Source organism: Cygnus olor, chromosome 2, assembly GCF_009769625.2.
Source record: "Cygnus olor isolate bCygOlo1 chromosome 2, bCygOlo1.pri.v2, whole genome shotgun sequence".
Taxonomy (NCBI): domain Eukaryota; kingdom Metazoa; phylum Chordata; class Aves; order Anseriformes; family Anatidae; genus Cygnus; species Cygnus olor.
In genome coordinates, this window is record NC_049170.1 from 58,650,960 (window position 1) to 58,674,637 (window position 23,678).

Consider the following 23,678-nt stretch of genomic DNA (forward strand, 5'->3'; position numbering starts at 1 on the left):
ATGAAATTAGAATTTAAACTTGTCTTCTAAGCCCAAGAATTGTGAGTTTAGTCTCCCTTTTAAGAAAGACTTGCATACGCAAGGAAGCCACCTAAACATATACTGTATAAAATATATACTATATCTGTATGTATGTGTGTATGCTATGTGGGGGGCAGAGCAGGGAGGCAGTAGGAAGGAGTTGCTTTAAAGGAGTTCACAGTGCTTTTGGTGTGGGATTATGCATACCAGTGGTTTCCAGCCTTGCTTAGTATGCAGGCACCTTCAGTATTTTTAGGGGAGATGGGGCACAGACCTGTGGCTGGTGAGTGTAAGCTCTATTCCCTTATTTACCTTTCATGGACATGAAAATAGGCCAGGGACTCCCAGGGAGATGCAGAGCACAGGTTGAAAGTCACTGGTGCGTATGATAAGTGGTGAGGAAGCACTTTAAGTGGTGACTTGGAATGTATGAGATGATAATACACTTTTAAAATAACAATAACAGAGACCTAGTAACATCCCTCTGCTAAAATACAAACAAAAAAGTAAGTTTCTAGTACTATGTTTGAGATGCATAAATTTATTCACTGCTTTTGAAATCCCATTCCCTTTCTGTAAGTTTCAGTTCTGTGGTATAGGATGTGATTACTTACAGCCAAGCTTGGGTATAAAACGGAGCTTAAAAATGAAAACAAAGGAGTCAAGCTTTAAGGCAGAATTTTTGAAAGCATCAGTATTGCGGTCACAGCTTCCAGCAACAGTGTCTTTACTGTGGTCACTGATCTAGACCAGTGCAGATTTTCCACCAGGTGAGTTTTTTATTCCTGAAGTCTAAAGTGTGTTCTATGTTGTTTATGGGAAGTCAGATTTTGAGATAAATGCCAATTAAATGGAAAAAGAAGAGCAGACAAATTTGCATGCTAGAGGATGTATGTTACTAGATGTGTTATCAGGAGAAGGTAAGGATGCTCTTGATGAGCATCCCCACAGATCTGGGTAAGATTGCTTCCTTCTGAGAATGCGAGCTCAGTCTTTAGGTTTCAGACAGCTGGTATCTTGCTGTGTCCCAGTGTCCTGCAGCATGTCAGTCACATCATGTGAGGTGCAGTTGCACAGGTTGTGGAGCTCCTCTGGGCCACTGTCAGCTTCAATGCGTGGAGGAGAAAGCAACACCCTAAAAACGCAACACCCTAAAAACCGCACTGGATTTACTGTTGGACCCACGTTTTCCTTCCTGGGCTGTGTTAGTAGCATGTTTTTGGAATAGGTACACATAGATGAAGCTTCTTCCCCTAAGGATAAATAGTATTGACGTTTATTGGAAGAGTCCAATAGAGTATAGCAGAAACTTTCCATAGACTGCTTTGAGACTTTTAGTGGAAACTTATTTTGGCGAAGCTCTGCAAGTACTCAGTAACTTTTGTTATGATATCCAAAAGCTAAAATACAAAATCCTTCTTTTAGGGGCAGCCTCGTAAAAGCAAACCCAGTGACAGCAGAGACGTGTCCCATAGCTGTATAATGTACTCAGATCACAAGCTAGAATTTCCCATGGGCTTTCTCAACTCCTGTGCAAGAACATTTGGGGGAGATTTTAAGCTGAGTGAGGATATAATGCATCCACCAGCAGCTGTTTTATGTCCATTCTAAGCCCAACATTATTTTTTTTTTTTTTCTTTTACCACTATTATTTTTAAGGCTCCATTGCTTTCTGCTTAATAATGAGGAGACAACATCAAGGTACTGCAGCCCTGTGAGACTAAGTGAAGTCATTCTGAAGTGAAACAGCCTCTTGAAATGGCCTAATGCAGCATTGATACCAACACTGTAACTGGTGTTTGGGGCAAACTTTGTGCTCTCATTACTTCAGGAAGTTCCTTTTGTGAAGGCATTGTAGGTTTGGAAACTATTTTTCAGTGACAGATCTTCCATCCTTGCTTGAGTAACACTGACCATCTTAAAGAGGAAATTTTCAAAAGCCAGTTCTGATTTCTGATGTCCACCTCCCACTGGTGTGAAGTATGATTTGCATGCAGATCTCCTATTCCTACTTTGCAAAATCCCCTAAATGCTTTTTCATTTAGGTTTTGTAACGCAGACCTTTATTTCTCACTTTGGGAAATGGGTTGCTTTGCTCTATTTTTAGGAGACAGGCCATGCAGTACCGTGTAGCACCGTATTCTCACATTCAGCACTACAAAATACTTTATTTCCTACTCTGTGGAAGAAATAGCTGGCTTTGTTTAAGATGGGTATTTGTTTCCAAGTTTGTGTAGGGGTGAATGCCAGGGCAAGTGAAAAACAGAATATTTCTCATGAGAAGCACTTCTTGAGAAAAGAAAACTAAACTGAGAGGATTTGGGCGAAAAGCACATATGTATTGAAGCTGGTGACACAATTCCCACTGATTTCAACAAGGCCACCATTTCCCTCCAGCTTTTCCGGAGAAGCTGACAAGACTGGGAAGTAAACAGACCTGATTTGCTTCTTGCCTTTGCTAATGTTAGCCAGGAATGACACAGACACCCGTCATTACTCTAGAGGAGCTCCAGGTTTAATTACGGCTGAGCCTGTGCTGGAGCTGGGCTGTGGGGTGTGAGGTGACCTCTGAAGCTCCTGCTGTGTTTCTAATCTTTCTGTTTTCCTGTTTCCATCTCTTCATTTGCAGCTCACTCCTCACTGTTCTCCTCCCACTTACTCAAATAACTTTGAAATCTGTTCACTGGTTGTAAAGAGGCATTTGCTTCAGCTCCTGTAATGTACCGGGGGTCCTGTCTGCATCTCTAAAGCACAAAGCCTCTCTGTCCTCGGAGCTAGTAGCATCTCATTGCTTGCAGCTAGGTGATTTAATGCTGGGCTCATAAGGGCTGCTCCAGTCCTCCCATGAAGGGGTAGATACTGGAAGACTGGCAAAAGCATCAAAGGCGGCCAAGCAGACCTACAGCTTTAAAAACTTGCTAGGTGTCATTTTGCCAAGATAAGGTGGCTCTGGTTTTAGTAAGACTTATCAGAAGTTACTTAATGCAGAGAGCAGCTCTGCAATGGAGTGGGAGAGTTCACAGTGTGATGTGCCTATTTGCTCAGAAGGCGACTGTTTTGCAATTTTGGAAACTTTCTGAGATGCAGTGGCCAAAGACAGATCCCTCGGAAGTTAATGTTGCATCATGGAAAAATGAAATTTCTTTTTTTTTTTTTAAGTCACTCATAAGTGCCTACCATGCATATTTTTTTTTCTTATGTTTTAACACTCAGTAAAAGTCCTTAAATGCTTCAAGATTCTAATGTGCAAATCCTTAGAGCAGTGGATCTCAAAAAGTAGTGCCTGCCTTTACTCTCTTCACAGCTTGCTACCCCAGTGATTCTTTTTTTCTTTGAAATGCCACACAAGAGACAGTCAGGGGAAAAATGTAGCACCTCCACACAGTGTGCCAGAAACATGCCAAAACGTGATTTTTAGTTATCCTTATAAAGCAACTTCTCAGAACAAAGCATCGGAGGCAAGGAGATGCTGGGTCCATCCTCCCACCACGGTGCGCGCTGGTGGTGTTCCCTGCTCCTCACGCGGCAGCTCCCCTCTGTTTTCCTCTAGACCATCTCTAGAAAAGAAAAACAAAATAAACCAACCAAAGAAACAAAGCACGCAGAGGGTTTCAAAAAACCTCCAGCCATCCAAATACCTGAGTACCACCTTTTGCAGAGCAAACATCTCAGGAACGGCGCAGCAGGTGGGAGCAGGAGTGAATTAGATCAGGTTTACAGCAAAGCTTTCATGTCTCTACACGTGTTTTGCTGCACTAGTAAAAAGTTTATTTTTTTTCCCCTCAAGACATCTTTGGCACAGATAAGCACAGTGCAACTGACTTCTACCGATAACATTTTTACACTCTGTGCTGTAACTTACATTGTAGCTCATGTAACAGCTTTCCATATAAAAGGGGACATTTATTCCCTTTCCATTGAACTGATGCAGCAGTTTCTTTCTGGCATTTTTTTCTCCATGGTATTTATGTAAGGATGATTTTATTTTATTTATTTATTTTTTAAAATCTTTATCTGCATGTTGTCAACTGGATTTTCATATTTGCAAGCAGCTTTTTTTGTTTGTGTTTGAGAAAAGTGCATGGGGTTTTGCCTACCTGGCTGTGTGGAAATGGTCCATGAGGAACACAAAAGCAGCATTGTTCTTCAAACCATGGGGACAGGCAAGTTGCAGAATCAAATTTAGCAGCTGCATTTGTCCTCTTAATGGTTGGGGACCACTCACATCTAAGCAGCTACAAATTCTGATTATATTTAAATTAATAATTTGACCTCAAAAATGGTACTAGATGATGCATCTACTTTTGACAAATCTGCACTTTAATCCTTTTCAAAAAAGAAAATAATTTCATTTTCCCATTTGTTAATGTTTATTTTATTAGTGTTTTCAAAGACAAAAGATAAATAAGGGTCCTCAAAAGTCTGCCGCGATTGTTTTATAGCCTTTTGTACATATGGGCCTCAAAATACTTCATGTAGGAGCTGCAATGTTTCTTTTATAAAGATGGAGAGAAAGAGGCAGAGAGAAGTGGGAGGACTATTTTGGCAAGGTCAGAGAAATAAAACCCATGTCTGTGCCCTATTCTACAACCCATCAAAACAAAAGATTAACTCCATCATCTCATTTTCTGTGACCTTGGCAAACGTGCATTATGAAGGCAGAACTCTGAGAGCATTAGCAGAGGTTTATCTAGTATAACATTATATTTCTGGAGTTCAGATTACAGAGTTTCTGGGCCCAGTACTAAGCCACTGAGCAGTTTCTTTGCTGAAGAGGGTGAAGGAGCGTGGGGAAGGCTGGATGTGTTTGAGCTCAGGCTGCATGGCAGAGGCTAAGCGTGCAAATCAAGAGATGGAGAGGGAACTTTTTCAGAGTGTGAACAGCCTGTAACATATCATACCATGCATTTCAAGTATATTTTAAAATGTTCAAACTTGTTTACATTTCTTCACAGAACTGAAATTTGGCATTAAATGCGGCTGAGATTCTGTCTTGCTAAATAAGGCCAACTCTAAAATCAGTGCACTTGCTGTAACATGCAACATTTATAGTAGCAACGACCAAATTCAATGTTTTTTCTTCCCAGACTTTTGAAGATAAATTGGTCTTCATCTTCAAAACTTACCCAGGTGCTGTTAAATCACTTTGTGGTTTTTTTAGCTTTGCTTTCAAAACTTAATTGTAGTTCTCCTCCTTCCAGAAAAAAAAGGGCGGTAAGACTATTTACCTCATTTATTGAATTTCACACAGTTAAATTAAGTGAAATAAGAGCTTGATTCAGATCCCATTGATTTCAAGAGCAGTCTCTCCACTGACTTTTAGTCAGGGTTTAACCAAAGATCAGAAGGTGATCCAGAGCTCATTTGCATTTAATATGCTCTTCAACCATTCCTTTTAAACTTAAATATTATTGTAGGCTTTTGAAACCCGGCAGCATGTATTAACTTGCTTGCGTGTCAACATGTACAAATATCCAAATTTCTGCTGGAAACCCTAATGTAAGCATTAACTGTAACATTCATTCCCATGGATACAACCTTTTAAAGTTATCAGCTTTTACTTGTTCTTTTTAGTTGTTTGACAGAGCCTGCTCACTATGTTAGTACAGATAACTTAACAGTACCTTTATTGTTCGAAGCAGCAAATATTGTTTATCCTGCTCCTGTCTTGTTTTAGTCTCACTCCAGGAAGAAATCTCATTCCTAAGAGACAAGATATCTCCTGGGGACTTTTGGGGCATAAAACCCTCTTTCTGTAACTTTCCTGCTTGAATCTGTGTGAGACTGGGATTTGCAAAGTTACTTGCTTTAGAGCAGCTTCAGTGCAAGCATCGTGCATTGATGCAGCTACACAGGCCCAGAGGCTTGATCCAACGTCCACTGTGGTTCCTGGCAGCACTTGCCATGGCTTCAGTGGGCAGATTTGTGCATGGAAGTTGTTATCATGGAGGGTGGGCATGCATGGTTCAAGGCAGTTGACAACACTTGCATGGTTGCTGTTGTTCTCCAGATCTATTACAGTCTCTAGAGATGTCAGTCTAGTAGCCTTGGAGAGTTACATATGTGCATACTTACATATGCTTGTGTGTGTGTGTGTGTATATATATATATATATATATATACACTTATTGGTTAAAAATTGAGAATGTGTTGCATTTGTAATAGCAAACTTTTAGTCTTCTACTTGGAATCAGTTGTGATGGGTTTCTCATACCCTTCTTGAGGCTGTATATGAGTGCTCACATAGAATTTAAGCCTCAAGGGATTCAGAAGTACATCTGTGAGCACCACAGCTTGTTTCAATGTAAGACTTGATTTAATATAAATCAAGAAAAACATGCAATTTCTTTTCATTGGAAAGCAAAAATGAAAATAAGCAATTGCAGTGTCCTAAGAAACCCCACGTGGTAAAATGTTCACAGCATCATTTCATGCTTTTAAATCCTGTTTCTGAAGTTTTAACTCATTTTGAAACTATTTTAAACAATCCAGTGGTGATTTAACTAGAAACTGGTCCCACATTTTCATGGGCACACATCTTCTGTCTCTTTTTATTGTGCTATAAAATCCTGCTGCTTCATAGACATTGCCAGAACAAACGACAAGAAAGACTGCATTTTCTCAGATCACAGGGTACAAGCTCATGTATCTGTCATCCTCGTTTTCCCCAAAATCCTGGTGTAGACCTTGAGAGGCCACACCCATGACATGCATGTCTCCCAGGATTAAAGGCTTGGTGAGCCATGTTAGAGGTCTCCTATCTCCTTGCTGCTGCTCTCTGCGCAGACTTTTTACAACCCTTGCAGCAATACGGTAATACAAAATGAAGTGTGGATGCTGAGAACAGTTGCAGTTCTCTGAGACGCCTACCAGGGCTGAATTTTGCATGGGTGATGCTGCACAACAGCCCTTCCCTGCTCCATGGATCTGCCTGGCAGATGCACGTGGCTTGGATTTTTGTGATGTGTGTAGTTGCTGTGCCAGTGCTTGAAACTGGAGGGCAGAAGAAGGGCTGCAGCCCTGGGCTGTTAGCCAAAGGCTGCACTACCTGGTGGGCCCATTTCTGGAGAAAGCACTGGAGGGTCCAGGGCCTCCTCCTTGGACTGACACCTGGGTCTTTTGCCCCTTGCATGGCTTTATATGGGGCACAGCATAGGATAAACTTACTTTAATCAGTAACTGGTCTTCACATGGCATACAGAAACACAGGTGACATCTGAAATATGGGCAGTGCTTCCTCTCAGAGGACCCACCATTAAGTGGGGTGGAAGTACTTTCACCCAGTGTTACCAGACACACTGCCACCGCTGCCTTTCCCATGATTTTCTCCACAGCTGTTTCCAAAGTTGCTATACTCTTTGTGGCGCTTGGTGTTGTTTCACCATGCTGTATGTACACTGTGAGACGTGCAAGCTGCGGCTGGCGTGTTTCAACTTGAAGAGTTTTGTGCCTTCAAGCATGCATGTTCAATTGCGCCGCTCTGCATAGGGAACCACAGGCCTAAAACCAGCAAGCTATAACACGAACTCATCGCTTTTCACGTCACGGTCTGGATAGATTTGTAGGGCCAGGCTCATCACCATGCTCCATGGAGCTCACACAGAGAAACTTCGGGGGGGGGGGGGGGGGGGGGGGGTGGCTTAAAATCCAACATTGAGTTTAAATAATGCATGAAGTGTAGCCTGAGTTTCTACAAAGGGGGGTTGGGCAGGGAGAGGAGCTGTGTGTTTTTCTGTACAAAATTAATAACTGGTGGGTATAAACCATATAAACTATTTGTAATCATTTGTGTGTATATGTGTTTGCACAGTTGTTGATAAATATGAAGCTTCCTTATTATTGTGTGTTGCTCACTAACAAATTATAGGAACAGCTCATTTGTTGAGTTCATCGGTGATGGCACTTGTAATAGACCAAAAGCCTTTATTTTCCCCTCCATGCACAAGCCAAGTCTTGGGCAGACAGGACAGCACAGCTCACCAGCCTGGGGAACCCACCTTGGAGAAGGGCTGAAGCCAGGATGGACCTTCCCACCACCGCTGGAAGGTGCTTTGCTGGAACAGGAGAGCCCTCTAGTGCAGAGGCTGCTGCTGTCGGCGTGCCAGGGCATGGCTGGAGATCAATGCCAGCTGCAGGTCTCCCCCTGCTCCGTATTTTCCTGCTGATGCATCCAGTGTCTGTGGCTTTCTGTTGCATCAAGCCATGCACCGGTCACCTGTTATTATCCCAAAGTCCTTCTCAGGGAGGTTACATAGCTTGTCCCTATTTTCAATCTACTATGTGTTCTGCAGGCTTTGATGTGAGACCTTGCCTTTGGCTATATTTCAAATAAATGTTGTTCAGAGAACTTATTTTCCTAAATTATACAAATCAGCCTGCGCAGGTCACCTGTCTCTCTTTATTATTTAGAACCCCAAAGATGTTTGTGTCATCTTCAGGCATTATCAGCAGTGATTTCCTACAGACCCCTGACAAACCCATCTGAAGAAAACTGATCTGAAACCAAGTACCTTTCAGGACCCCGATAGAAACACCCCCTCAAAAAAATGAGATCTATTATTCACATTTTGAAATTGAGCTTTTTACAGAAAAGCTTGTTTTTGTGCTTTATCCCTCCTGCAATGGCATTGTAAGGCATTTGGAGGGGAAAGCTCAGACTCTGGACTAGCCTACAATGTAATTTTAGTTGCTCCAAATTTGCACCAATATCAGTGGGAGAAGAATTTAATCCAACATCCAGTTCTCACTGAAGCCTGAAAGACTGATTTCTGCACATCCTGATCTTGCATTAATCTGTAGGATTAATGAATATACATGGTGAATTAAATAATGACAACAGAGAAGAAAAACAAAAATATCACCAAGTAGTATTGGGGGGACGGGGGAGAACACCTAGAGAATTCATAAGGCAGAATCCCTTATTGTCAGAAATGCTCTGATTTTGAAGAGGTCTTCATTCAGGAGCAAGCTGTTTTTTGTATTATTTATTCTTTCAGGTAAAGACACTCACCAGCAATCAGGCCAACTGGCTGTCGAACTGTCTCTGTCCCTACAATTTAGGAATGTGACTTTTGCCATCGAAGGGCAGGTCTTGACTCCTAACGGGAGCAGGGGAAACTTAGACTTAGATTTAGCTGGAAAAGTTACTTTCATCAAGTAAATACAAATAAGAAACCATCTGGGAAAGCTTTCCCTTAGGGCATATTCCTTTTCTTCACTATGGCATTTGTTTTGGGTCACTTTTGCAATTAGTTTCCATCTTAAGTATTTTTAAGACCTCTTGTCATTGTTTTTTTCCCAATGTGTCTAAAAATCTAGATTAATCTCAGTAGTTGAATTAGTCTAAACCACACTTCTGGGCAGGGACTTAGAACAGCCACAAAAGGCTGTTTTTCACGATGTTTCAAATTAACATATTTGAATATGTGCAAAAATTATTATCTTTTGTGGCAACTTTTCCAGTGCCCAAATGCTGATGACATTAAGCTGAAACTGGTCTTTTTAGGTGTTGCATGCATTTGTAACCACTCTTCTCAAGGGAAAACATCTGCCAGCGCCTGAGCACTATTTGTACTCCTCGCTTGTTTTCTAGCTTTTCCTTTCCTTTCCTTTTTGTAACTTCCCACAGCATGTTACAGCAGCTTTGTTTTTCTTTTTGTATCATGTGGACTTTCCTCCCTCTTGAACTTCTTACTCAATATGCAAAATACACTCGAAACCCAGTAAAACAGAAATTTCTCTACCACATCTCTCTCTAATGTTGAGGAACTGTCTAATAAGTGAAGTGCTACTATTTAAATTGCTAATCACATATAACAAAATGTCATTTTCTTTTTTGAACATCTGACATTTCACCCCTGTTTTCTTTACAGAAAACATTATATGGTTCTATCAGAAATTGTTATTCATCGTGGCAAATGTTCTCTCTGCTCTAGTGCTGCCTCATAATCTTAAATGCCACTATCTTGATCGTTTGATAGTGCTAGCTACACTTCCCTGGTTTCTCTTGAACGTTTGATAGCGCTAGCTACACTTCCCTGGTTTCCACGGCAGTCCAGAGGGCTTTTGTGGCTCCCAGGGAGGAGCGTGGATATGGCCAGGATCCCCCATGCGTTGTGCAGGGCTGACTAAGATGGTATGAGGGCAGGTTTTTGGGACAGTTTATGGTGAAAACAGCCATACACATAACTGGATACCCCACAGCTCCCTCGCAAGCTCCTTCCAGGGCTGTGGAGGTGCAGGTGATGCCAACTCTGAGCAACGCTAGATGCCCCAAGGCCACCAAGCCCCACAGAGAGAGGTGCCTTACTCTCGGGAGGTCTGTAAGAGGCCAGAGGATGTCTTCCCTTCTCTCAGCTTGCCAGCCAGGTAAATGGCCTGACTGGAGCTGGGGTGGGGTATGGGTACACTAGTACAGTAGAACTAAAGAAAACTAGGGGTCCTTTTCATTTAGCCTATCCTAAGCTGGTTACATTTATATACATTAACACAAATGTGTGATTACCCATAGATATGCATGTCCAGCAGTATTTCTTACAAAAATGTTTCCAGTCCACCTGAAATTGTTTCTTCTCCATGCTGCAGTTGAGGTGAATTGGTGGCAGGCAGCGCTGATGTTGGGAGACCAACAGCCCTTATCTCTCCTGGCCTTCAGAGGCATCTGTGCATCAGGAGCAAATGCCCTGGAAGGTACTGCTCTTCCAAGAAATGCCAAAATGAATCAAAAATGAACTTACCACAAGCAAGAAGAGGTGAAAATTTCCAAATGTGCTTGAAGAATAAACAAAGAATCTCTTCTTTGCAGGTTTTGCACTATTGTCAATAATGGCTGGAAAATATGCGGAGAAGGTATATAAATGCTGGGTAGTATAGAGCCATAAGTGATTTATGAAGCATGGAAATGGACTTGGGTGTCTCTGAAATTGCCTTGTTATTACTTTGATATGTATGTCAGAGCAGCGGGGGGGGGGGGGGGATAGCACAGGCAAAACATGGACAGAGACAGCTGATGATTTGGGGATTGGTGGTAATTTTGTTTCAAAGCATTCTCTAGGGTTTTGTAAAGTCTGGGACAAATATGCCTGACAGGACTGGTACTTCAGTAATCAGAGATTTTCTGGGGAGAAAATCAAATAGGATTTCACAGGGCAATTGCTGCAAGGACCAGTTTGGTTAATATGAGTTTGAATGGACGTGGGACATTGTAGTTGCTTAGCATTTTAATGGGATGGGTGCATTCTGTGCCACTATAAAATCACTTGTGGAGAAACGTAATTTAGGAAATGCTTTGGTTTCACCCCAGTTCTTAGCACAGAAGCAGAAACCAGCAACCTTTCCCACAGTCATAAACGATGTAGAGGCAGAGGGCTGCAGAGGTTGAACCAGGTTGCATCACCTAGAAATGCTAATTCACAGCCCAGTCGGAGGCACAGAAGGGGAGCAATTTTATTTTATTTTTTTTTTTTTAGGCCATCTGTTGAGGTAATACTGTAACTGATTCAACACCAACATTACTCAGGTATTTAGGAAGCACAACATACGTGCTAAGAGCAACACCCCATGGAAATGACATGCTTTACTGTGGTGGGTCACACTGCTGCCCCACAGGGTAAGCCTGCAGACATTTGGGGCAGCCTTGCTCCCAGCGCTGCTGCAGGCAGTGGTCTCCTGGGAAGAATACTCATTGTCAAAAATTTCCACATGGCTGTATTTTAGTTAAATTAACACAACAGATAAGAGCAAAGCTTGCATCCTACGGAGGTCTTCCCATGTTGATGTTCAGATCTGGATCTCAGCTTTCTGTTGGCTGGGGACAATCTCACCATGAATTTGGATCAGGAAACTTTTTTTTTTTCTCTCCACTCTTCCTCTTATCTAAAATATACTGGAGCCATGTCTAACTGCCCACATGGGGCAGATATAATGTGAGACATACTACCACAGTAGCCAGTGGTACCATGAGAGAATCCGTTCCCACCACTGACTCCTAAAACTGCAGAGTGCTGGTTCTGTTACCCACTGAAACAACAGTATGTAATGAATGCAGATGGTATCAAAATCTGTGGAGAGCAAATACATCAAGCTTAACAGAGTTTAAATTATAATATGATTTGTCCATCCACTCATGAATGCATGCCCTGCTTTAAACTCTGCAGAGACAGGCCAGTGCTGCACTGTGTGTGCCAGAGTACTTCTGTTGCTTGTGTGGCCAGGGTAGATGCAGCTTGGCATAGGCCAGAGAAGATGACCTGCTATTATTACCTGAAATGTGCAATCTCAGTCTGCATTGCCTACTTCTGAAGATTACACTACAATTTGGTGTTGTTTTTTTTTCCCCCTCTGGCCAGAATGGTGTTCATGCTAATATTATTTCCAGATAATTATAGCATGTATCTTCTCAGAACACAGTTTTCATAAGCGAAGAAATTGCAGAAATAGTATTATTCATCACATACAAGCATGCCATTCTCTCTTCTTTCAAAACCTTTTATTTGGGAAATTATTCAATACCTTTGCCTAAGTTCAGTAACCGTGCTCTGTGGGTCTAGGTTGTTTTGTTTGATTTTGGTTCTATTTGCACAGCATATCATGCTTATGACCCAGGTTCTCATTTCGTAAACATTGCTGTAACTAAGTTCACTTTTTTGATGTACTTAAATCTTTTGGCAACAAATAAGGACTTGACCCTCTATGTCTCTGAGCAAATAAAACATTGTGTGTTAGGGGGGGAGCTGCTCTAGGGTGGTCAGAAAGCTCCTGGCCATATAATGTTGAGATCTTAACAGAAGCAACCTATTTACTTTTGATCTTAAGAAATGTTATTCCTACATCTTCTGTTTACTGCATAGAGGACATGATGTGCCTGATGGAGGGTATGTGTTTTGGCATGTGGCTTAAGACACCTTTAGTAGAAAGCCATCAAAGCTGACTCTACTCACAGGAAAAGGGAAGAAAGGTCCTGGTGGACCAACCCAAAGCCTTGTCAGAGCTTGTTACGTCTGGGTTTCCCTCTGCAGCTTCACACATTGGCGAGCTTCTCCTGGCTACCTGCTCCTCCCTCTCATTGTCAGGGCTGTTTCCAACGCAGGAGTTCATGGTGCACCACAGTGACCCAAATGGATAACCTTTCTTGAGCTAAAAATACCCTCTGTCCAGACCTGTTTATTGTTCTGCATTATTTGGAGTTTGGATCAGCAGTTTGGCATGGTTCACTGAGCAGCCCCATGAGAGAGGGAGAGGGAGAAGCATGTGTGCAACCATGCCCTCAGCCTGCTGCATCAGCCCTGACTTAGAAAGCAGTGAAAAAGTGTGTGTTCGTCAGGATGGCTGACCCAAGTTCAGAGCTCCAGCACTTCTGTGATCCCAAGGGAAGCAGATCTGAGTGCATGCTGTTTCCCCTGGAGCTCATTTCAGTGGCCTGGCTTGTCTGGCTGCACAGTGCAGCTGGTGCCAGAGCTGCACAGAGTTGAAGGTAGGCATAAGTGGCCTCGAGGGCAAAGCCAGGGCTCCTCCTTCCACCTATCCTTGGGTTCAAGCAGTAACATAAAAACTGCAGCTTCTGCACAGAACCTGTCTTGAGCTTTGTGCTCTATCCCTGATGCCTGTTTTTACCTTGATTGGAGGATAATACTGCTTAAAATTCCAGGAAACCTCTGCAAGGACTCTTGACTTTTCCAACCAGTGCAAAGCTTCTTCACTGCCATCCCCAACAGCAATGCCTTTTCCAGGGCAGACCAGTATGTGACAATGTTTCTAACATTCTGCCTTCAAAATGTGGCCACTCCACAGAATAAGACCCCTCCTGTGACGCTGGTTGATAATTCATGGTCCTAATACTCAAGAGTATAAATGCAGATTTTAAGCATGAACACTCTGGAGCAGTTAACTTGGAAAATGGAGCAGAAAATCCTGCTTAAGAATTTCTCATCCATTACAGAAATTTGAGACATATATAAAAGGGTCATTTTCTACACTTGATGCTCATGTGGTAACAAGTGACTTAAATGGTGTAATCAAAGTCCTTGTTAAACTGTCCCCATTTACTAACAGTTGCCACTCTGATCCCGAATGCCATGATGTTTATGTAGTTGTATAAAGAGAAATAATGGAAGAATGTGAGTGAATGGCCTGTTTCAAACATGGATGAAGAAAATTTCATATGTTGTCAGTGTAGTTCTGTAATGGTGATGACTGTATAGAGAAGTAATACATGTTCAGTGACTGGTTTTGACGTGTGGTTTTATCACTGCTTATTAAGTTATTTTTCCTACTAATGAAACATCAGTTGTTTGGTAGATCTTCAACAGGTGTCTTCCCTCTTGAACTTATTTCCAGCTTTGTCAAGTGTCTTTGTTATTTGCTTTATAGCACCCCACACAATGGTGTGACAGGTGCTTCTAGGAATTATGACTATAAAAGTATCACTTCATTATTTTTTTCCAAGTTAAAAGAATGCAGTTATTTCATTGTGTTATGAAAAGCTACGAGGTCAGGCTAGGGATGTGTTATAGCAATGGTGAGATGAAGGACTACTTTTGCTGCCACTGAAGAGCAAAGTTGGGTTGAAGTTTCCTACCTGAAAAGTCTTGTGAAGTCTTCTATAACGTTGCTTTATGTATTATTCTCCTTTCCTCCATATTGGCATAGCACAGAGATGTTTTAATATAAGTAACTCTTTACTCTGTACTTATTCTTGTTTTCCTTCATGGAGACTTTCTTCTTTCTTCCACAGTTTGTCAAGGGACAAATAACAAGCTGACCCAGCTGGGGCATGTGGAAGACCATTTCACCAGCCTGCAGAGGATGTACAACAACTGTGAGGTGGTACTGAGTAACCTGGAGATTACCTACGTGGAGCACAATCGTGATCTCTCTTTCCTGAAGGTTAGTGGGTTTGGCCAATGCGATCTTTCCTGCTAAAGGAATCTTATTGCATTTTTTAAGTGCAATGGATCGTGCTGTGGTGATCCAAAAACGTAGTTAGTTATGGTCAGAGAAATCATAGATTACAATTTCAGCATGTCTGTAGGCTGCAAGCTAGGCTCAAATATACAAAATCAGGTACTTTGAGAAATAGCTTTTCAAGCACTGCCCCCCAACCTGTGTTGGCTGCCATGCAGATGGGTTTCTTCATATTTACAAATACTTTTGTGTGCTTACTCGTTGTCTCATTGCAAGAGGGCAAAAGTCTTTGTTGTACAGTTGTGCAAAGCAAATCATGAAGTGAGTGGCAACCCTCTGATGGCAGATTTTGAAACTTGGAAGCTATTACCCTTCCCTCCAGGCTGTGACCCCCTTCCCTGCCATGGTGGTGAGTGCCTCACGGTCTATCAGCGCCAGCGTCCCAAGCAGGCAGGCAGCTGCAGCCTGCACCAGCTGCATTTTTTGTGTGACCTTTGAGGTAATCCCCTGCACTTAACGCAGGGGCTACTCCCATCACAACATTTGTTCTGTGCACAACTGCATGAGCTACCATGGCAAGACGGGAGGGGAACAGATAGGGGATGGATGTCAAAATGCAGCTGGAGCATGAGGAGGAGTGGTCTGTCACGGGCACCCCTGGGTTCCCCCACCAGCAGACAACAGACAAGGAGTTCCCTCTTGTCCCCTTCTGTTCCTCCACTGCCAGGATGCCAGCAACATTGTCACACCTTAAGTTATATTTTTTAAAATAAGGTGTTTTAAATGCATTGCTTTTGGCATTCCTGGTTATCAGATTAGGGTTACAAAGAAAGAAGCAGGAAGGGGAAGATACATTTTTGACATAAAAAATGTGTATCTGGCATCAAGAGCTCCTGTATGGTAAATTTGAATGAGCAGGTCAGTACTCTGAGTTAAGAAGACTAATCTTTTTACATGAGCTTTCCTCATAAAGAAAGGAAAAAAAAAGCTTTATAGTAACAAGAAAGAAAATCAGAAAAGCGATGTTTCAGACATATGAGTTATAAATACAACAGTACTGCTTTTTTTCTTTCCAAGCACAACTTGAACATGTAGCTCAGTGTCCCCAGGAACATAAAAGGTCTCCTGAAAAATCACTTGTAGACTTCATAGAGCAGAAGAATATCCTAAGAGATAGTCTGAGGGTTTTTCATTTACAATGATTTTCATATGAGACAGAAATGCACACATTTCATAGTACAAGACAGGAATTGACCTACATCCTCGGTTAGTGTCTTCCTTGTCCTGTTGTCTTGTAATTACTTATCACATGAAAGAGATGGTTACCTGATCTTCCCCTCTACTGAGCATTGGAGCATTGGTTAGGGAAGGAGCATAGCAGAGAGAGTGAAAGCCTCAATCAGGTCCTTGCTGCAAATGGTTGGAGGTTGGGCAAGTATTCAGGGAAAGCATCATACACAGTTGGTACATCGTATGTGCTTGCCCAGTTCTCCTGCATCCCCTAGGCATCCCTGCTTGCCCTCAGTTGGAGACAGGATACAGGTAAGCTGACCCTTTGGAGTGACCCCCTGGCAGCTACTCTTAGAGTCAATCAAATCAATCAAATACAGAATACAAGCAAGAAGTCAGGTTTCCTTGACTGCATTTTCCACGTAGTCCCTTCTTATTCTCTGATTTATTTATTTATTTAATGAGATTAAGTGCTTTATTGTTCATTAAAATTAAAAGATGGTGGATTGGGGAAGTGAGGGAAGGAAAGCAACTTTGTCAAGAGAAGCAAAGCTGTTTTGTAGAAAAGTTGTATGTATTAAGCTCCTTGTTTCTTCTGTTGTTCTCTCAGACCATACAGGAGGTTGCAGGCTACGTGCTCATCGCGCTTAACATGGTGGATGTCATTCCCCTTGAAAACCTCCAGATTATCCGAGGCAATGTGCTTTACGACAATTCTTTTGCCCTGGCAGTTTTATCCAATTACCACATGAATAAAACCCAGGGGCTTCGAGAGCTACCAATGAAACGGCTATCAGGTGAGATGAGTGCAAGAGGTGGAGGCACCCATAAAGTAAACTTCAGCCATTCAGTTATTGGTATCAAGATCTAACTGAAGATCTTCTCCCAGTCAATGCTTTAAAAACAATGCACTGAATGTAGTTTCTCAGTTTCCTACTTGCTTTCCTGCTATCCAGCCTTTTTCAAAAGATGAGGAAAGTTCCTAATCTTGCATTACAAAAAGATCCAGGAAGTCCAAAGCCTCAGGGTGGTGAGATGTATTTCCCCCAAAATGGCAAAACATCATCTACTTCTTATTTTTATTATTTGATTCCAGTGTGTACACTTCAGTATTTTCTGTTAAATTCCAGTGGGAGCTGGTGGTGTGTAAAAAGCTGCAGATTTAGGGTCTTACATGGTCTCTGGCTGTGCAAACCATCATGCCTAGTTCAACCTCTACCAGAGATCACAACTGCTGTAGCAGAGGCAGCAGAACAGATCATATGCCTCATCTTCTGCCACAGCAGTTCATTCAGGCTTGGTAGCATCACATACTAAAAGGAAGCGTTTGCAAGAGGAAGCTGGACCATGAGCTGCAGCAAGTAAAAACAAATTCCTGTCTGCCATCTCTGCTGAGGGCAGTGGCCTCTGTAGCTGGCACTGGGTGTAAAACAACATGTAGTGACATCTTAGTGGCATCCAACAGCCACCAACACTCAAAAACCTGTCAGTCTGAGCCCTGTATCAATTGCACCTTCAGGTGTGCCTGTGCCATGCAGACTGTCCTTTTCTATCAGCGTAGTGTGATGGAGGTGAAGAAGTCTGTGTTTTGTTTCCCTTTCTTTAAACCTGAGAGAGAAGACTTAAGCAGTTGGCTTCACTCATTACTTTTTTTTTTTTTTTTTGCTTTCCATGGCAGAAATTCTCAATGGAGGTGTTAAAATCAGCAACAACCCCAAACTGTGTAACATGGACACTGTCCTATGGAATGACATCATTGACACAAGCAGGAAGCCTCTCACAGTACTTGATTTTGCAAGCAACCTGTCTACTTGTAAGTATTAATTTACCAATACACGATATGCTTCCCCGTTTCAGGGAGAAGAACCAACAGATCGACTTTTGTGCTGTGGGTTTCAGGTCCGCCAATTCTTGCACGCAGGGCCATCAAGCCCTGTTCCAAGGGAAATTCTTCCTAACTGGCATATGATATAATTTTTCATTGTGGTTTGCTGCTTAACACGTTGCTCAGAGAAGCTTTTCTTGCTTTCGTACAGTACCATATGTATGCTTTTTTCCAAAGACAGCCACACAGCTCAGAATAATGTGCAATCATTTGTTTTCCAGAAATCTTTCATTTAAAGATTTTAAGTAAAATCTTTAATTTAAAGATTTATAATACCTTCATGGAGTTCCTCTGGAACTTAAGGCCTTTTTGCCTGAGTTTCTATGAAAGTGCTGTAAAACGTCTGTATTTTGGGCTGCATGGATAATCCTCACTAAAATTGTGGTAAGAATCAGATAAATCTGATGCTTTAGATCAGAAGGAAGCTAAGTGTATATTTAAAAGTTTGTGTTATTTGCCTAAAGTATGATCAAGCTAATCCTTGAGGCTTACAAATCCCTTGTAAAATCCCCAGTTACCTCATAGGAAGGAGAGTTTCTTTTCACTTCTGAGCATTTCACCTTTGGCACTGCAAATTGGTGGAAAACATTTTCTTTATCTTCTAGTTGCATAATTGCTGGAGAGCTAATAGCCAGCTTCTGTGTTGACATACTTGCTGCAGAGCCCAGTGTAACCAAGGGGCTATGAACGACATAAGTTATCACAGGAGCCTGACTCTGAACACCACAAAAATGTTAACCTTTAACTTTTAAACTTAAAAAAAAAAAAAAAAGTACAGTTCTTTGCTCTCACATCAAATCAGTCAGCTCTTGGACAAGTATTGGCATTTGTTCAGCTATGTGATGGGCAGTGAGGGGGAGGGAGAATCACGTGTTACTAGCAGGAGGAATCACTCTAATAGGAAATGCCTCTTAAATGTAGTGAATTCCATATTAATCTGCTTAGACAGCCATTTATGTTTTTAATAATGATCCTGAATTCTAAAATAAGTTGTTTCTCTGGGACCTAGCTTGTCATTAAGAGGAAAAAAAAGAATAGTAAGCATGGCAGGAAGAGGAAGGAGGGAGAGATGGGAAAGGGATGCTTAGCAGTGCGAGCCCTGTACTGAAAAACATCAAAGGCCATGCAGGGTGTCCATCCATCCTGCTGCCTCTCCAATGATTGTCTGTCTGCCATGTAAACCTAAGCTGAGGAGTATTTTTGGCAGAAGGCAGGAGGAGGGCATGAAGCAGACAAGTCGAATTGCTTTGTGGTCAGAGTAGCTGGCAGTTGCCTGCAAATCCAGTTGGTTTTGTTTTCTTCTTAGAAATGTGCATTGATTTCCACGTGGCCTGCAGCAAGCAGCTGGCACATGCCTGACTGCAGGCCAGCAGTGACTTGCAGTTTTATGCAAATTCAAGCCGAAGGGCCAGTCGGACAGTGGCTGAGATTCCTGTTCCTGGGAAAAATACTCCTCTTTCGTCAGCTAGACTGTCTGTATATTGTGCTTGCTTGCTGAAAGGTGTGGAGAACTGCACGTAGGAATCCAGTGATGAGCAGATAAGGATTTAAGGTCCAACTCTCAAAATTTCTGAGCACCAGTGCTTCTTCCCGTTTTACTGTAATGGAAGGCTCAAGGTTTTGTTTTGTGTGACGCCTATGATGTTGCCATCCAGGGTTTAAACAGCAAACATTTTTATAATGGTCTACTCTCATGTTTTAGGTCCAAAATGCCATCCGAACTGCACAGAGGACCACTGCTGGGGTGCTGGTGAACAGAACTGCCAGACATGTAAGCCTGCAGATTAATTAAGAATGATCTTGGGTGCTACAATCTGATGTACTAACCTTCTATCTACTGAATAATTTACCTGTCAAGCGAGCACTAGCAGCAAATGTTTTACACTGGTCCCTTTCTCAGTCCTGCTATGCTAGGACTCCTTGAAGCATACCACCAACACACGTGGCCTGCTTCTCCTCGCAGTCCAATGGGCACGATAACTGGCATTGGGTCCAAAACCAGCCTCTTATATCACACGTGCACATAAGGGCTTCCTGCTCCAAAAAAAAGTTCAGTCACAGGGATCACAGAATCACAAAATGGTTTGGGTTGAAAGGAACCCTTCACGATCATCTGGTTCAACCCCCCTACCGTCGGCAGGGACACCTTCCACTAGATCAGGTTGCCCAAAGCCCTGTCCAGTCCTACTTTGAACACTTTCAGTGATGAGGCATCCACAACTCTGGTCCCTCTGAGCAGTTCTGCTTTTGGATGGGAAGTCTTAAGGTGGTTTGACGTGGGTCTGGGTTTCCTGACAGATGATATATTTCTCCAGAGTGAAAAGATTGGAGCTGTTTCCTGCGTTGAAAGCTTTTGTCTGCCTCCCATAACTTTCTCCCATCTGGACTTGAGAACATCTATCCTTTAAGTTATTTTACCATACAAGAGAGAATGCGGTAGCTGCAAGGTGAATTGTTTGTGTTGCAGCTGTTGCCAGAAGAGCAGTTCTGTGGGCTGTTTAACAATGCTTTTGATTAATAATAGAAGCAACAACGTAACCTGATTTTTGCTGCTTTCGTTCCCTTTTATGACATCCCTTTAGGTTTCTTTTAGAAACGCAAATTATGTCACCATCGTATGAGCAGTAACACTACATATTGTACTCAGAAGACCTTTTGAAGGCCCTCTGAAAATGCATAGCCATTTTTTTCATTTGTAAATGGAGACATTGGGATTGTGAGGTTGTTTGGTTTGGTTGCATGTGTTTCACTGTAAAATTTTGCAGGTAGGCTGCTTGCCTGATATGCGAGGGTAGATAACATATAGTCAAAGGTGCTTGAGATTTTTCAAGGCTTTGTTTCTCCTAAAGTTGAGAAGGAAGAGCATCTCAATTTTTTGATACTTGATTATTTCATTTTTCTATAATAATTGGGGAAATACACTGTTTCTGATTCTTCTTGCCTGACAGTTTTTTGTAATCCTGTAAAGTTCAATGGAAAGTTTGCTGATCTACACTACAACAAATGAGAGCAATATCCTGTCTTAGGTTTTTCCATTGTAAATAATGACTTAGAGCGGGGTCTCTTGCTTGCAAGTGTCAAGTCAAGTCCGTACAGCTTCTTCAGCTTACAGAAAAAAAAATGGACATAGAGCCTCTCCCTCTTCATTTACTATAAGCTTTGTTTTCTCTCGGTGAGCTCTGGAGACTGGGTTGTGCCTTTGCGAGCACAGTGAACTGCTTTCAAGGTGGACGGTGGCTGCACACACAAAGGTCTTTCTAGGTCACTCCCTGCCATTGAGACAGCACAGCTGTCCCATGGGCTTGCAAAACGTCAGGTCTCAATCCTGCAGACTTCCAGCACCCACAAACTCTTGCTGGCTTTGGGAGGATTACTCAGAGTGCATAAAATGAAACCATTTGCAGGCTCTGGCTCTCCTCTTGAAGCATTTGAGAATCTGGCCAACTGAAAATGTATCCCACATTTCCATATGTGGGAAAGTTTGGTGTGATATTTATCTTTCTCCTTCGATGAACGTGGGATATTCTGTATGAAATATAAACGTTTGCCATGATACATGTTTCCAGCAGGAAGCTTCAGTCAATAGCTATCAAAGTGATGAGCTGTTTTACTCCCCTGCTGATGCTTATGAGAAAAATGTTATCAAAATGCTGTTCATGTAGAACAATGTGCCTTTTATTCCCTTGTTTCTGGCTGAACAGAGGAATTGCTATCAGAGAAACTAATGCGTAGTGTAGAGCTAATGTTTCCTTGAAAATACAATATCTCGCTTACAGAACTACAAGAAAAAATGAAATAATACAGCTTGGGTACAAAAGTGTATAATGGAAAAAGATAGGAAGTGTGATTAAAAAGAAATAATTACGGTTGTATACCCTGTAGCAGGTTACGTTTTCTGATAATTCTCTGTTAATTAACAACCATCTGTTTCTGACTTACAGGAACTCCTGGTAATGTTGTAACCCACTTGTGCCCAGCTGGGAAGCTGGTAGCAGTTACTGTATTTATTGCACAGCTGAGGTGCTCAGGGTGCTGTGGTGCAGCGGGTTAGCAATCCACTTCCCCTAACTGAGGAGTCAGGTGCCTATCACCAGGGTCTGCAGATCAGTAACTTTTGTAGGGAACAGACAGACCAGTTTTGGCCCATGGTACTAATATATGCTAGCCATTCTTTCTTTCTTTCTTTTTTTTTTTTAAATTCTACTGATTATTGTTTTCTCTGCTTGATATTCAAATTGAGATGATTTCCTGATTCTAAACAAAATATTGCAGGCTGTTTTCCCTCTCCTGTAGAAAGCTGAATCAGGGCCAGTTCTTCCTTCGGATTGCACTGGTGCAAACCCTGTGGGAGTTGAGTAATGAAGACAAAATTTGGCCAAGAAATTGAAGCCTAAAGAAAAACAATATAGTATGTGTATGAGATCAGTTTGCTGAGTGGGTGTCCCCTCTCTCTGCAAATTTCAGATATATTTTTAGTGCATTAAAGGAATCCTAACACCCTGCGAACAATGTATAGTTTCCCACTATAGCACAGAGTTCTGGCAGTTCTCCTGTCGTGGTGTTTTTCCCAAAGCTAGCAGCAGTAGTAGCAGATTAGCTCAATAAAGTGGAGCCAAAGCCTGCTCTATTACCCAGCTGAAAGTTGCAATGACTCCCAGAGTTTTCTTGCTCTTTCTAAGCAGGACATGATGTGCTGGCTGGGACCAGAGGGCTCAGCACCTCGCAAGAGCCAAGATAATTAAGGGCAAAACACATCCCCACCACCCACACCAACTCTCACCCTTCCTCACTTTCTCCTGACTTGAGGACAGAATATGCATCCCATGGGGAAACTCTAGGACGGATTCTACATCAGACATTTTCTCCATAATTATCAATTTCATTGCAGACGATTCAGCCTAAACTTTCTTAATTCCTGTTCTTTTTATTTTTTTGTCTTCCAGTAACAAAAGTCATCTGTGCTCAGCAGTGCTCTGGCCGCTGCCGGGGAAAGGTGCCCAGCGACTGCTGCCACAACCAGTGTGCTGCAGGGTGCACAGGGCCTCGGGAGAGCGACTGCCTGGTAATGATGCTACAACATAATCAGTGCTTAAAAACCTGGCTCAGAGGGGCAGGCACAAAAGATCTGGTTGGGGGGACCCTGGTGCTGTGGAGGGGGAAGGAGTAAATCCAGCTTTTTTAGGAATAAAAAATGCCATTGCTTTTCTACAGAAGTTTCCATGGGTTGATACACACTGTGGTTTTAACTCCTCCCCACCTCTGCACTATATTTCATTCTGCGTTAAGTGACGCTCAAGTAATTCCCACAGCAACCGTCCAGTTTGTGTTTTGTTGCTGTTATCCGTATTCCTGGTGCAATCTGAGAAATCGCACGGCTAGGATGCCCTTGCTGGCTCACAGGGAAGAGAGTTATTCTCTTTAATCTGGAAAGCCAGGGAAGAATAAAGGGAAGGAGGGAATAATTATTAGTTTAATGCAGGATTGGGTTGGAAGAACCAACTTGTCCTTCGTAAAAACCTGCTAAATTGTTCATTACCTACAGCCAAATAGAACATCTTCTGTTTAATATTCAGCCACAAAAGTCAATAATAGGCAGGAAAGAACTTGATTTGATTGAGGTTATTAAAAAGTGGCTGGCCAA

The 23,678-nt window shown here is 42.2% G+C and overlaps 1 protein-coding gene across 2 annotated transcripts in view; it reads left to right on the top strand.

Annotated features, from left to right (window-relative positions):
- EGFR (epidermal growth factor receptor) overlaps positions 1–23,678 on the top strand; it is a 163,663-nt gene that overhangs the window by 98,745 nt on the left and 41,240 nt on the right. For both annotated transcript variants that reach the window (XM_040547924.1, XM_040547923.1), the window contains exons 2-6: positions 14,753–14,904; positions 16,763–16,949; positions 17,831–17,965; positions 19,740–19,808; positions 22,981–23,099. In XM_040547924.1, coding sequence (XP_040403858.1) covers positions 14,753–14,904; positions 16,763–16,949; positions 17,831–17,965; positions 19,740–19,808; positions 22,981–23,099 — 662 coding nt within the window. The remainder of the gene's footprint in view (positions 1–14,752; positions 14,905–16,762; positions 16,950–17,830; positions 17,966–19,739; positions 19,809–22,980; positions 23,100–23,678) is intronic.